This window comes from Bufo gargarizans, chromosome 4, assembly GCF_014858855.1.
Source record: "Bufo gargarizans isolate SCDJY-AF-19 chromosome 4, ASM1485885v1, whole genome shotgun sequence".
Lineage (NCBI taxonomy): Eukaryota > Metazoa > Chordata > Amphibia > Anura > Bufonidae > Bufo > Bufo gargarizans.
In genome coordinates, this window is record NC_058083.1 from 424,157,403 (window position 1) to 424,171,960 (window position 14,558).

The 14,558-nt window shown below is 42.4% G+C and overlaps 1 protein-coding gene across 1 annotated transcript in view; it reads right to left on the minus strand.

Annotated features, from left to right (window-relative positions):
- LYST (lysosomal trafficking regulator) overlaps window positions 1-14,558 on the minus strand; it is a 556,878-nt gene that overhangs the window by 296,597 nt on the left and 245,723 nt on the right. Inside the window, 2 exon segments of the mRNA XM_044290763.1 lie at window positions 10,050-10,148; window positions 10,585-10,783. Of these exon segments, the coding sequence (XP_044146698.1) occupies window positions 10,050-10,148; window positions 10,585-10,783 (298 nt within the window).

Sequence of the window (14,558 nt, forward strand, 5' to 3'; positions counted from 1 at the left end):
GGTGTCACGCCTTATTCCACTCCTGCTACAGATACGACATGTTTTTCGGGGTGACGGTTGGGTTGAGGTACCAGGAACGACACTGGGGAAATGTCGCTTGTGTAGACGGCTAACTACACTGGTGGATGGGGCCACGGAATCTCCTGGATACAGGAGGTTCTCGATGATCTCTTCCTGAAATTTGAGGAAGGATCCTGTTCTCCCAGCCTTACTGTAGAGAACAAAACTATTACACAGAGCCAATTGAATAAAATATACAGACACCTTCTTATACCAGCGTCTGGTGCATCGGGAAACTAAATACGGAGAGAACATCTGGTCATTTAAGTCCACCCCTCCCATGAGCAAATTATAGTCATGGACCGAGAGGGGCTTTTCAATGACTCTGGTTGCTCGCTCAATTTGGATTGTCGTGTCTGCGTGAATGGAGGAGAGCATGTAAACGTCACTCTTGTCTCTCCATTTCACCGCGAGAAGTTCTTCGTTACACAAGGCAGCCCTCTCCCCCCTTGCAAGACGGGTGGTACCGAGCCGTTGGGGGAAGCCCACGCGACTAGTTCGCGCGGTGCCACAGCAGCCAATCTGTTCTAGAAACAAATGCCTGACGAGGGCCACACTTGTGTAGAAATTGTCCACATAAAGATGGTACCCCTTGCCAAATAAGGGTGACACCAAGTCCCAGACTGTCTTCCCACTGCTCCCCAGGTAGTCAGGGCAACCGACCGGCTCCAGGGTCTGATCTTTTCCCTCATAGATCTGAAATTTGTGGGTATAGCCTGTGGCCCTTTCACAGAGCTTATACAATTTGACCTCATACCGTGCACGCTTGCTTGGGATGTATTGTTTGAAGCGCCCGGTAAAATGTATTAGGGACTCGTCTACGCAGATGTTTTGCTCAGGGGTATACAAATCTGCAAATTTCTGGTTGAAGTGGTCTATGAGGGGCCAAATTTTGTGGAGCCGGTCAAAAGCTGGGTGGCCTCTGGGACGGAAGGTGGAGTTGTCACTAAAGTGCAGGAAACGCAGGATGGCCTCAAAACGTGCCCTGGACATGGCAGCAGAGAACATGGGCATGTGATGAATTGGGTTCGTGGACCAATATGACCGCAATTCATGCTTTTAGGTTAGACCCATGTTGAGGAGAAGGCCCAGAATTTTTTTTAATTCTGAAACTTGGACTGGTTTCCACCGGAAAGGCTGGGCATAAAAGCTTCCCGGGTTAGCGGATATAAATTGAGTGGCATACCGGTTTGTTTCTTTCACAACTAAGTCCAAGAGCTCCGCAGTCAAGAACAGCTCAAAAAATCCCAGGGCCGAACCGATCTGAGCTGTCTCAACCCGAACTCCAGACTGGGCGGTGAAAGGGGGAACTACTGGTGCGGCTGAAGTTGGGGACTGCCAATCAGGATTTGCCAGCACCTCAGGGATTCTAGGGGGTCTACGGGCCTGTCTGTGCGGTGGCTGCGACGGGGTAACTACTGCACGTGCCACCGTACCAGCTTCAACTGCCCTTCTGGTGCTCGCCACTTCACCATGTTGTATGGCAGTGCTGGTACCAGGTCCAGGGAGGGCTGCGCTGCTGGTGTATGCCTCACCACGTAATCCGACAGCGCCAGCCCCACTCTGCTGCCATTGAAGCGGATCCTGCGCAACCTGTGGTCTAGCAACACGGGGTCGGGTACGCCTGGTGGTATCAGGGACCTCAACCTCCTCGTCCGAACGTTGAGTCAGACTGCCACTGCTTTCTACAGGTTCATATTCTGACCCGCTAGATTCGTCAGATGAGGGTTCCCATTCCTCATCCGACTGGGTCAGAAGCCTGTAGGCCTCTTCAGAAGAATACCCCCTGTTTGACATTTGGACAACTAAATTTAGGGGTATTCCCTAAGACTAGCCAAGAAAAAAAGCAAGCCTGTCTTACAAATGGGAGGCTAGCGAAGTACCGGAGGCCGCTGCAGTCGATAAAAAATATCAAAACAGATTTTTTTTTTTATCTCCGCAACGCTTGTAAAGTGATTGTGCAGTGATAAAAAATAAATAAAAAATTTGTCACTGAGGCGGGGCGGGCGTGGGCGAATGCACGTGTGGGCGACCAATCAAGCCTGATCGGGCAAGCACTGCGTTTTGGGTGGAGGGCGAACCAAGGTGACACTAATACTATTATAGATCTGACTGTGATCAGTTTTGATCACTTACAGATACTATAAAAGTACAAATGCTGATTAGCGATACGCTAATCAGCGAATAAGTGACTGCGGTGCGGTGGGCTGGGCGCTAACTGATCCCTAAACTACCTAACCAAGGGGCCTAAACTATACCTAAAACCTAACGGTCAATACCAGTGGGAAAAAAAAGTGACAGTTTACACTGATCACTTTTTTCACTTTCACTAGTGATTGACAGGGGCAAGAAGGGGTGATCAAGGGGTTAATTGGGGTGCAGGGGGGTGATCTGGGGCTAAGTGTAGTGTTTGGTGCTACTCACTGTGATGCCTGCTCCTCTGCTGAGACCAACCGACGAAAAGAACCAGCAGAGGAGCAGGGAAGCCATTTAACACATCATATTTACTAATATGATGTGTAAACTGGTTTCCGATTTGAGATTTTAAAAATCGCCAGCCTGCCAGCCACGATCATTGGCTGGCAGGCTGGTGACGTGACCCCCCGCTAACTTTTGCCGGCCCGTGATGCTCATGCGCGGGCTGGCTAAGCGCGTCATCTTGCGTCTCGCGAGATGACGCATATATGCGTGACTGTGCGCAGCGCTGCCGCCTCCGGACCGCGATTCTGCGTTAGGCGGTCCGGAGGCAGTTAAAATAGGTCAGGGTTTATTTCTGCAAACAATATGGGTCATCCATGATTTTTGGTTCAGTTGACCAGAAAAGAATTATTAGGATGTTAACCCTGGACTGGGGTCTGGTCAGTATTTGCTTTAGTGTTTGTATTTGTTTTGGGGTCTAAGGTCTGTATTCACTCTGGGATTTGTGTATGCATAACCTATGAGGTCTGGAGTCTACATTCAATTTGGGGTGTTGTAGTTGTGATCAATACTTCTGATTAAAGGGGTTGTCCCACAAAAAATATTCTACGGTTTTCAAACCAGCACCTGGATCTGAAAACTTTTGTAACTGCAAGTAAATTAAAATTTTGCATAGCCACTGAGTTATTGAATAAAATCTATCTATCCATCTGTATAGTGCCACCTGCTTAGTTTTTTTTTCTTATTTCTTTGACCTGCTCACTGAGAAGGCCGCACATGCTCCGTTTTATCCTTTAACCACTTCAGCCCCGCTAGCTGAAACCCCCTTCATGACCAGAGCACTTTTTACACTTCGGCACTACACTACTTTCACCGTTTATCGCTCGGTCATGCAACTTACCACCCAAATGAATTTTACCTCCTTTTCTTCACTAATAGAGCTTTCATTGGGTGGTATTTTATTGCTGCTGACATTTTTACATTTTTTTTGTTATTAATCGAAATGTAATGATTTTTTTGCAAAAAAATGACATTTTTCACTTTCAGCTGTAAAATTTTAAAAAAAAACCGACATCCATATATAAATTTTTCGCTAAATTTATAGTTCTACATGTCTTTGATAAAAAAAAAAATGTTTGGGCAAAAAAAAATGGTTTGGGTAAAAGTTATAGCGTTTACAAACTATGGTACAAAAATGTCAATTTCCGCTTTTTGAAGCAGCTCTGACTTTCTGAGCAACTGTCATGATTCCTGAGGTTCTACAATGCCCAAACAGTAGAAAAACCCCACAAATGACCCCATTTCGGAAAGTAGACACCCTAAGGTATTCGCTGATGGGCATAGTGAGTTCATAGAACTTTTTATTTTTTGTCACAAGTTAGCGGAAAATAATGATATTTTTTTTTTTCTCTTTTTTCCTTACAAAGTCTCATATTCCACTAACTTGCGACAAAAAATAAAAAATTCTAGGAACTCGCCATGCCCCTCACGGAATACCTTGGGGTGTCTTCTTTCCAAAATGGGGTCACTTGTGGGGTAGTTATACTGCCCTGGCAATTTAGGGGCCCAAATGTGTGAGAAGAACTTTGCAATCAAAATGTGTAAAAAATGACCGGTGAAATCCGAAAGGTGCACTTTGGAATATGTGCCCCTTTGCCCACCTAGGCTGCAAAAAAGTGTGACACATCTGGTATCGCCGTACTCAGGAGAAGTTGGAGAATGTGTTTTGGGGTGTCATTTTACATATACCCATGCTGGGTGAGAGAAATATCTTGGCAAAAGACAACTTTTCCAATTTTTTTATACAAAGTTGGCATTTGACCAAGATATTTTTCTCACCCAGCATGGGTATATGTAAAATGACACCCCAAAACACATTCCCCAACTTCTCCTGAGTACGGCGATACCAGATGTGTCACACTTTTTTGCTGCCAAGGGGCACATATTCCAAAGTGCACCTTTCGGATTTCGCAGGCCATTTTTTACACATTTTGATTGCAAAGTACTTCTCACACATTTGGGCCCCTAAATTGCCTGGGCAGTATAACTACGCCACAAGTGACCCCATTTTGGAAAGAAGACACCCCAAGGTATTCCGTGAGGGGCATGGCTAGTTCCTAGAATTTTTTATTTTTTGTCGCAAGTTAGTGGAATATGAGACTTTGTAAGGAAAAAAGAAAAAAAAAAGAAAAATCATCATTTTCCGCTAACTTGTGACAAAAAATAAAAAATTCTAGGAACTCGCCGTGCCCCTCACGGAATACCTTGGGGTGTCTTCTTTCCAAAATGGGGTCACTTGTGGCGTAGTTATACTGCCCTGGCAATTTAGGGGCCCAAATGTGTAAGAAGTACTTTGCAATCAAAATGTGTAAAAAATGGCCTGTGAAATCCGAAAGGTGCTCTTTGGAATGTGTGCCCCTTTGCCCACCTTGGCTGCAAAAAAGTGTGACACATCTGGTATCGCCGTACTCGGGAGAAGTTGGGGAATGTGTTTTGGGGTGTCATTTTACATATAACCATGCTGGGTGAGAGAAATATCTTGGCAAAAGATAACTTTTCCAATGCCAACTTTGCATAAAAAAATTGGAAAAGTTGGCATTTGACCAAGAAATTTTTCTTACCCAGCATGGGTATATGTAAAATGACACCCCAAAACACATTGCCCAACTTCTCCTGAGTACGGCGATACCAGATGTGTGACACTTTTTTGCAGCCTAGATGCGCAAAGGTGCCCAAGTTCCTTTTAGGAGGGAATTTTTAGACATTTGGATCCCAGACTTCTTCTCACACTTTCGGGCCCCTAAAAAGCCAGGGCAGTATAAATACCCCACATGTGACCCCACTTTGGAAAGAAGACACCCCAAGGTATTCAATGAGGGGCCTGGCGAGTTCATAGAAATTTTTTTTTTTTTGCATAAGTTAGCGGAAATTGATTTTTTTAGTTTTTTTCTCACAAAGTCTCACTTTCCGCTAACTTAGGACAAAAATTTCAATCTTTCATGGACTCAATATGCCCCTCACGGAATACCTTGGGGTGTCTTCTTTCCGAAATGGGGTCACATGTGGGGTATTTATACTGCCCTGGCTTTTTAGGGGCCCTAAAGCGTGAGAAGAAGTCTGGAATATAAATGTCTAAAAATGTTTACGCATTTGGATTCCGTGAGGGGTATGGTGAGTTCATGTGAGATTTTATTTTTTGACACAAGTTAGTGGAATATGAGACTTAGTAAGAAAAAGCAAAAACAAACAAAAAATTTCCGATAACTTGGGCCAAAAAAATGTCTGAATGGAGCCTTACGGGGGGGGGGGGGTGATCAATGACAGGGGGGGGTGATCACCCATATAGACTCCATGATCACCCCCCTGTCATTGATCACCCCCCTGGTAAGGCTCCATTCAGACGTCCGTATGATTTTTACGGATCCATGGATCGGATCCGCAAAACACATGCGGACGTCTGAATGGAGCCTTACAGGGGGGTGATCAATGACAGGGGGTGATCAGGGAGTGTATATGCGTGATCACCCGCCTGTCATTGATCACCCCCCTGTAAGGCTCCATTCAGACGCCCGCATGTGTTTTGCGGATCCGATCCATGTATCCGTGGATCCGTAAAAATCATACGGACGTCTGAACGGAGCCTGACAGGGGGGTGATCAATGACAGGGGGGGTGATCAATGACAGGGGGGTGATCAGGGAGTTTATATGGGGTGATCATGGGTGATCAGGGGTTTATAAAGGAATAATAAGTGACGGGGGGGGGGGGGGTAGTGTAGTGTAGTGTTTGGTGCGACTGTACTGACCTACCTGTGTCTTCTGGTGGTCGATCCTAACAAAAGGGACCACCAGAGGACCAGGTGGTAGGTATATTAGACGCTGTTATCAAAACAGCGTCTAATATACCTGTTAGGGGTTAAAAAATTCGGATCTCCAGCCTGCCAGCGAGCGATCGCCGCTGGCAGGCTGGAGATCCACTCGCTTACCTTCCGTTCCTGTGAGCGCGCGCGCCTGTGTGCGCGCGTTCACAGGAAATCTCGGCTCTCGCGGGAGGACGCGTATATGCGTCCACCCAGAAGAGCAGGACCGCCGGCAGGACGCAATCCTGCGTACGGCGGTCCTGAGGAGGTTAACTTCCTCCTGACATGTGAAAGGGCGAGCTGAGACACGCTCCTTAGCTGCAGCAGAAAAGACACTCACTTAAGCTTGATATAAATCTAGCAGAGCAATGAATGGGGAGACCTCTGGATCCATGTGAGGTACAGGACTTGTTCTAGCTTTGTTAGAAAGATGTAATTTACTATATGAGGTGTGGTTTTCATTCTTTACATTAGTCATGGGATAACCCCTTTAAGTTAGCAATGTTTGGTGAATATGTAAATGGATGGTGTACTGCACTACCTAACACTCTGTGCACTGGAATCTCCCTGATTCAAGAAGTGAATATCGTAAATGATGGTGTGTGGATGCTGCCTTTGTGTGTGTCTGTATATGTTGTATACTGTCTGTATAATATATATATATATATATATATATATATATATATACACACACACACAGTCACACATACACACAGTACAGACCAAAAGTTTGGACACACCTTCTTATTCAAAGAGGTTTCTTTATTTTCATGACTATGAAAATTGTAGATTCACACTGAAGGCATCAAAAATATGAATTAACACATGTGGAATTATATACATAACAAAAAAGTGTGAAACAACTGAAAATATGTCATATTCTAGGTTCTTAAAGTAGCCACCTTTTGCTTTGATTACTGCTTTGCACACGCTTGGCATTCTCTTGATGAGCTTCAAGAGGTAGTCACCTGAAATGGTTTTCACTTCACAGGTGTGCCCTGTCAGGTTTAATAAGTGGGATTTCTTGCCTTATAAATGGGGTTGGGACCATCAGTTGCGTTGTGGAGAAGTCAGGTGGATACACAGCTGATAGTCCTACTGAATAGACTGTTAGAATTTGTATTATGGCAAAAAGCAGCTAAGTAAAGAAAAACGAGTGGCCATCATTACTTTAAGAAATGAAGGTCAGTCAGTTCGAAAAATTGGGAAAACTTTGAAAGTGTCCCCACAAAAACCATCAAGCGCTACAAAGAAATTGGCTCACATGCGGACCGCCCCAGGAAAGGAAGACCAAGAGTCACCTCTGCGGAGGAGGATAAGTTCATCCGAGTCACCAGCCTCAGAAATCGCAGGTTAACAGAAGCTCAGATTAGAGACCAGGTCAATGCCACACAGAGTTCTAGCAGCAGACACATCTCTAGAACAACTGTTAAGAGGAGACTGTGTGAATCAGGCCTTCATGGTAGAATATCTGCTAGGAAACCACTGCTAAGGACAGGCAACAAGCAGAAGAGACTTGTTTGGGCTAAAGAACACAAGGAATGGACATTAGACCAGTGGAAATCTGTGCTTTGGTCTGATGAGTCCAAATTTGAGATCTTTGGTTCCAACCACCGTGTCTTTGTGCGACGCAGAAAAGGTGAACGGATGGACTCTACATGCCTGGTTCCCACCGTGAAGCATGGAGGAGGAGGTGTGATGGTGTAGGGGTGCTTTGCTAGTGACACTGTTGGGGATTTATTCAAAATTGAAGGCATACTGAACCAGCATGGCTACCACAGCATCTTGCAGCGTAATGCTATTCCATCCAGTTTGCGTTTAGTTGGACCATCATTTATTTTTCAACAGGACAATGACCCCAAACACACCTCCAGGCTGTGTAAGGGTTATTTGACCATGAAAGAGTGATTGGGTGCTGCGCCAGATGACCTGGCCTCCACAGTGACCGGACCTGAACCCAAACAAGATGGTTTGGGGTGAGCTGGACAGCAGAGTGAAGGCAAAAGGGCCAACAAGTGCTAAGCATCTCTGGGAACTCCTTCAAGACTGTTGGAAGACCATTTCAGGTGACTACCTCTTGAAGCTCATCAAGAGAATGCCAAGCGTGTGCAAAGCAGTAATCAAAGCAAAAGGTGGCTACTTTGAAGAACCTAGAATATGACATATTTTCAGTTGTTTCACACTTTTTTGTTATGTATATAATTCCACATGTGTTAAATCATAGTTTTGATGCCTTCAGTGTGAATCTACAATTTTCATAGTAATGAAAATAAAGAAAACTCTTTGAATGAGAAGGTGTGTCCAAACTTTTGGTCTGTACTGTGTGTGTATATATATATATATATACACACATACATACATACATACATACACATACACACGTGTATATATTCTGCGTATGCAATTACTTCTTACAAGTCTAAGACTGTCCATCTGCGTGTTAATAACCTCACACTTATTCCTGGTTGTAGCAGGATCCCTGGATTGAGCTTCAGCCAACCAAGTTGTGCACCAAAGATTAGAGCAGCAAACAGTACTATATCCTGAGAAGGTGAGTAACCACTGGACACCAGAGGGATATACAAATAATTAACAACCTTGCAGGCTTAAACAGTGACCTCCACTGTGCCCGCCCCTTTAAACAGTAAAGAAAAATGGCTGGGTTGTTATGGAAACCTGTAGTAAAACTGTGTTTATAGCAGTTGGGATTTGAAGAGAAAGACTTGCAGGCGTGTATTGGCTAATGTGGGTCATTTTTGGGGAATATCTCAGGAACGGCATGTCCTAGAGAGCGGAGACCCAGTCTAAAACATTCCCGGACACCTGATGTACCTGTGTGCCAAATTTGGTGAAGCTTGGTCCAGTCGTTTGGTCGCGCATTAAGAACATCTAGACAGACAAACTCATATATATATATATATATATATATATATATATATATGAGATACATAGTGCAGGCGCCATTATGTGCTGCAAAACAACAGCACTCTGGATTTTTTTTTTTTTATTAAAGCGCAATTTCTGTAATTTACCCCTAACAAATATAGCAGTCAAATTTTTAAGTTGATAAGTTTGTATGGAGTGCAAATTATGTGACAAACATCCAAATGGCCCTTGGCAGCAAAATGGTTCCTAACTCCTGGTGCTTCTCATTCTTTGTTCGATAAATTGGTGGAGGGCTACAATCTGGGAACCCTGTCGATCAATACTTTTGATATGTCCCTATAACTTATCAAAAATTTGAAAAAAGTGTAATTAACTCTAAATTATTGCATTTTAATATATAAAATAAGGCTAAATAAATCTTTAAAGAAACCAGGATGGTGCAGAAGCACTTCCCACAGCATTCTGCACCTTAGATTTTCCTGATGCTCTAGCAGGCAGATCGTGTATATAAATATAACAATATGCTTTCCATGGACACTCTGAGAAGCACTACTGCATTGTTGTAGTTTCAGTAAAGGTTTAGTTACCTATTAATATTTTTAGGACATTCAGACAGAAGTAATAATTTCTCTTTGCAAAACAGGGCTGTGTGTATCCATTTCCATGCTTCCGATCCATTAACAGGCAAGAATACAGAATGCTGCAACTGAAAGTGAACTATATATGCCCGTATGCTATGCAAATGCAGCCTGGATAGCACATGGATGGAGAGTTAGGTCATCAGAGACAGGCCTTATAGTATATACTGTATGAAAATTCTAACTAACCTTTGCTTGAAAACACAGGACTGGCTGCAGATTGGCCTCCAATTGAAGAATGTCTTTGATTTATTACTGATTTAAGTTTCTCTTCAAATATTTTATCATCTAAAGAAAGATAGTCATGTCAAACAAAAAATACACTAACAAGTAGTAATAATAATAATAAAATCAACGTCAAATGCCAAAACAAAATAAAGCAAACACCACCACTAGCTCACAGAACTTCTAGTCCCACCGACATTGGCTGTAAACTTTATATTTCCTATAGAAAATTACTAAAATGGGACAAAATGAAAACATCTTAGTCTCACTTTGTGCTACTGAAATAAACCTATTCAACTATTTTTTTCCTTTTTACATATTCCCAAATAAAAATCAAATAATCAAATGAAAGTAAAAGTCACATTTCTGAAAAATAAATAAATATGGAAAATGCATTTGGTCAATGAGGTAAAGTGCCTGGTTTTGAACTGGTTAAGCAATTTGTCATCTAACACAAAATTAAATCTACCTAGAAAAAAAAAAAAAAAGAGCATCTCACCTATGTGTAAAGAAAAGAAAAAACTATTGGGATTATGACAAACAAAAGTGTTTGTAGGTGGGTGGACTGCCAATAGGAAACTGAAGATTAACTTCAGAAGGTCCAACTCCGGAGGAGAGCCAAGTACTTCTTCAATGATTTTTATATACGATCCACAAACCTCTTGAGGGATGGATGCTATATGGCCCTCCTTGTGCTCCTGAGTTAAAAAAAACAAAACAAAAAAAATATAAATTTTCTACAGAAAAATCAATAACACAATACAAATAAAACTAGTCTGAAAAAGAGATCATACAGCCATACAATCATCAAAACCCCACAAAAAATGGAGTGCAAAGACACCTAAATCATTAAAAATATAATTTTATATAAGACAATATTAAAAAGTATTAATCATGACATTACATAGTATAACGCGATGGCAGGGGACAACAACCACACACCACCTCTGTACCTCCCTCAACACAAAAGAAAAGAGAAATATATAGGCCGTACCACAGATAAATAATGAACTGAGCATAACCCTCATCCGGCAATGCAGTGCGCCCAGCACTCAGAAGTTTGCTGGGTGCTTACCTAATGCCACTCTAATGTGCAACCTAACATGTGCCTATAATTCAATAAATAATAATGCCCTAATATATGGTACACATACCTAATGAGAGATTGCAGGTGCAGAGGTGATGGCGCTCTTCGATGCACGTTTCGCGTGTGATCGCTTCCTCCTGACGGCTACCATACAATTCCAGTGAGTGTAGGTTCTCATTGCATTTATTGGTGTGGAGTGGGCTCAGTATGCATGTTGGTACCTGCATTCCCTGGATATAATTGAGGCCATTTTGGCACCAAAGATGATAAAAATTAAGGTGGGTCCAGCATGCATGTGGAACCTACACTCCCTGAATTGTATGGTAGCCGTCATAGCATTTTACAGGTTAAATTTAGTGTTAGGTTCCCGTCTTACAGAGATCGCCTTGACGTGTGACAGACGGGCTCAAATCAATTTGTACAAAATGTATTTGCCAAGCATCTCTAATTTATAAGCATAGCACTAGCAATTATTCAGCATTTTTGTACTTTACTTGGTGTGCAGAGAGCTGTTGCATTGTATGTTTTGTTCTATATTCCTGAGAACTCTCACATTATCAAGATAGGTCTTCTTAGGTTGTTTCTAGTGTTCCAACTTTGTTTCCATTTTGGTCTACATCAGTTTTGAAGTTGTTTAACTCTTTAACCCTTAGGATACCAGAGTTTTTTTTTGTTTATCTTCCTTGAGCCATAACTGTTTTACATTTCCATTCACATAGCTGTATGACTGCTTATTTTTTGCGGGCCAAGTTGTACTTTCTAATGCTACGCAATCCAGTGGGAAGCAGTTAAAAAAAAAAAAATACCAAATGGAGTGGAGTTGGAAGCGGTGATACACATGATGTTTATATTTTTTGTAATTTGGTAATTTTTTTTTATTATACGAAAGGGGTGTAATTAAACTATTGTTTAACTGTTTTATATATTTTAAGTTATTTTTAACTTTTTTTGTAATGATTTTGGAGCTTGTATATGAGCGTACAAAATACACTTTTTTGTTTATTTTCTACAAATATGGCTAATTTCTTATGTTAGCCTGCCACCTGGTAAAAAATTAAAATTGCAGCATGAATGATGTCAGCCTCTTTTGCAAGGCTGAGAGCATTTAAATCAATTATCGGCATCCTCATTGGCAACAGAGTATGCCAAGCGCGAGCTTCCGGGTTTTTCACACTTCAGATGCCATAATCTCACTTGATCACGGAATCTAAAGGCTTTAATTACCACTAGGTGTGTATCAGAGGGCAAAGGTGGATCAGAACAACAACAGGTTAGTGTATGGCAGGAAATTTAGATGAATGAGAGAGGAGCTCCTCACAACCATGTCCGTCTCACTCAGTGGCTAGCTCCACCCCCAAAAAATAAAATAACTTTTTCAAAATATTCTAATTTATTGAGATGCACCTGTATAAAGGGTCGAATCTGCCATTAGGCAATGTGAAGCTATCACCTCAGGCGGCGCCACAGAGTAAGAAGAGAAGGGCGGCAAGATCGACGACATGCTGTGGAAGAAATAGCACGACTAAGCCATATATAAAGTAAGGCACATGGGCCTGCATGATGTTTCTGCCACTCTGTGAGTAAAGGGGGAGGCTCCTGCCACCTGGAGCCTCCTGCGCAAAGCCACTCAGTCCTAAATCGGACTAATAACTTAGTCAGACCATGCCCATATCACCTTAAGTATAAACTAAACCTTTCTAACACTCCCATATACTCCATGGCACTATAACACCTTTCTTCTAGAACACCCTAAACATAGAGCGGATATCTTGGGAGCATTATCCAAATACTTCCAGACAAATGTAGGCTCAGTACTAAACCCATTCTCCCTATGGAATGCTCATAAGGCTTCATTAGAGGAATTTTCATAAAAGTAGGCCATAGGGTAAAAAGAAAACGAAATAAACGTACCTCGGCATTGTTACAACAGAGCAGATCTTTAGAATCCCTGAACAAAATTACCCCTCAGACTCCAACTGAACGATTGTCTGCTTTACAGACAAGAAAAACTATTAAAAACACTCAAAGGCTCCTATTTCTCGCAGAACAATAGATCTGGGAAACTAATGGCCCACAGAATAAAACACAGGCGGCCAAATAAAAAATCCCCTTCCTTAAATCCGCACACAGAGGGTCAAAGATAACAGACCCCAAAGGGATAGCAAGTTCATTCAAGGAATTCTATGAAGCCTTGTATAACTTATCCTACCCGTCTGAGTCTCCCCCAGGCTCATCAGGGGCCGTGACCCAGTTCCTTAACTCCCTTAACCTTCCTTGCATAAGTAACGACCAACTAACAAAACTAAATGCTCCCATATCGCAGGAGGAAATGATGATTATCAAATCGCTTCCGCAAAACAGATTGTTGAATGCCTATTACAAAACATTTAAAAACTCATCCCACATATGCTCCAAATATTCCAACAGTCAATGGACTTAGTTGATATTCCGAAAGAGCTGCTCGAGGAAACTATCGTGACTATCCCGAAATTGGATAAGCCCTCTGATGATCCAGAAAAATATCGCCTATATATAATTCAGGAAAACTCCAGGAGAGTCCTAAACGTCATTGACTTTCTTCAGAAGGGAAAGATCCCTGCTATTCGGGTGACTTTAGATGCAGAGAAGGCATTTGACCGCATTAACTGGTCTTTTGCATTCCCTGTCCTGTCCCACATGGGCTTTTCCGGGGCCATCCTATCAGCCATCAAGGCTTTATACACCAGCCCCTTTGCTAAAGTCTGGTTTAATGGTGTACTTTCAGAGACTTAACATCACCAATGGCACCCGACAAGGAAGCCCTCTATCACCCTTGATTTTTATATTATCAATAGAGCCCCTAGCCAAGACGATAAGACAAGATAGCAGAATTAAGGGAGTTACAATAGGAGACAGATGCCACAAAATTAGCCTGTATGCCGATGACATTCTTCTTTCATTGACTAATCCCCAGGAATCCCTAGAAGCTGTGATGGAAATCATATCCAATTTTGGATTATTGTCATATTATAAACTCAATGCCACTAAATACCAAGCCCTCCCCCTTAATGTTCCCTTCCAGCAGCTCAAATCCCTATCCACCTTATTCAAATTAGATTGGCAGACTACCCAGATTGAATATCTAGGAATAAAACGGACACCCCACATCTCACAACTCTGTAAAACCAATCTCCCCTTTTTAGCCACTTTGGAAAAAGACCTACTCAATGTAACTAAAAACAAAATTTCCTGGGTAGGCTGCATCGCTGCTTTTAAAATGTTTACGCTCCCCAAACGTTTAAATCTATTTAAAACACTGCCCATTGCCCCACTGGCTTTCTTCTTCAACATATGCACAAAACATCTGAATAAGTTTGTCTGGGGACAGAAAAGACCACGGATATAGT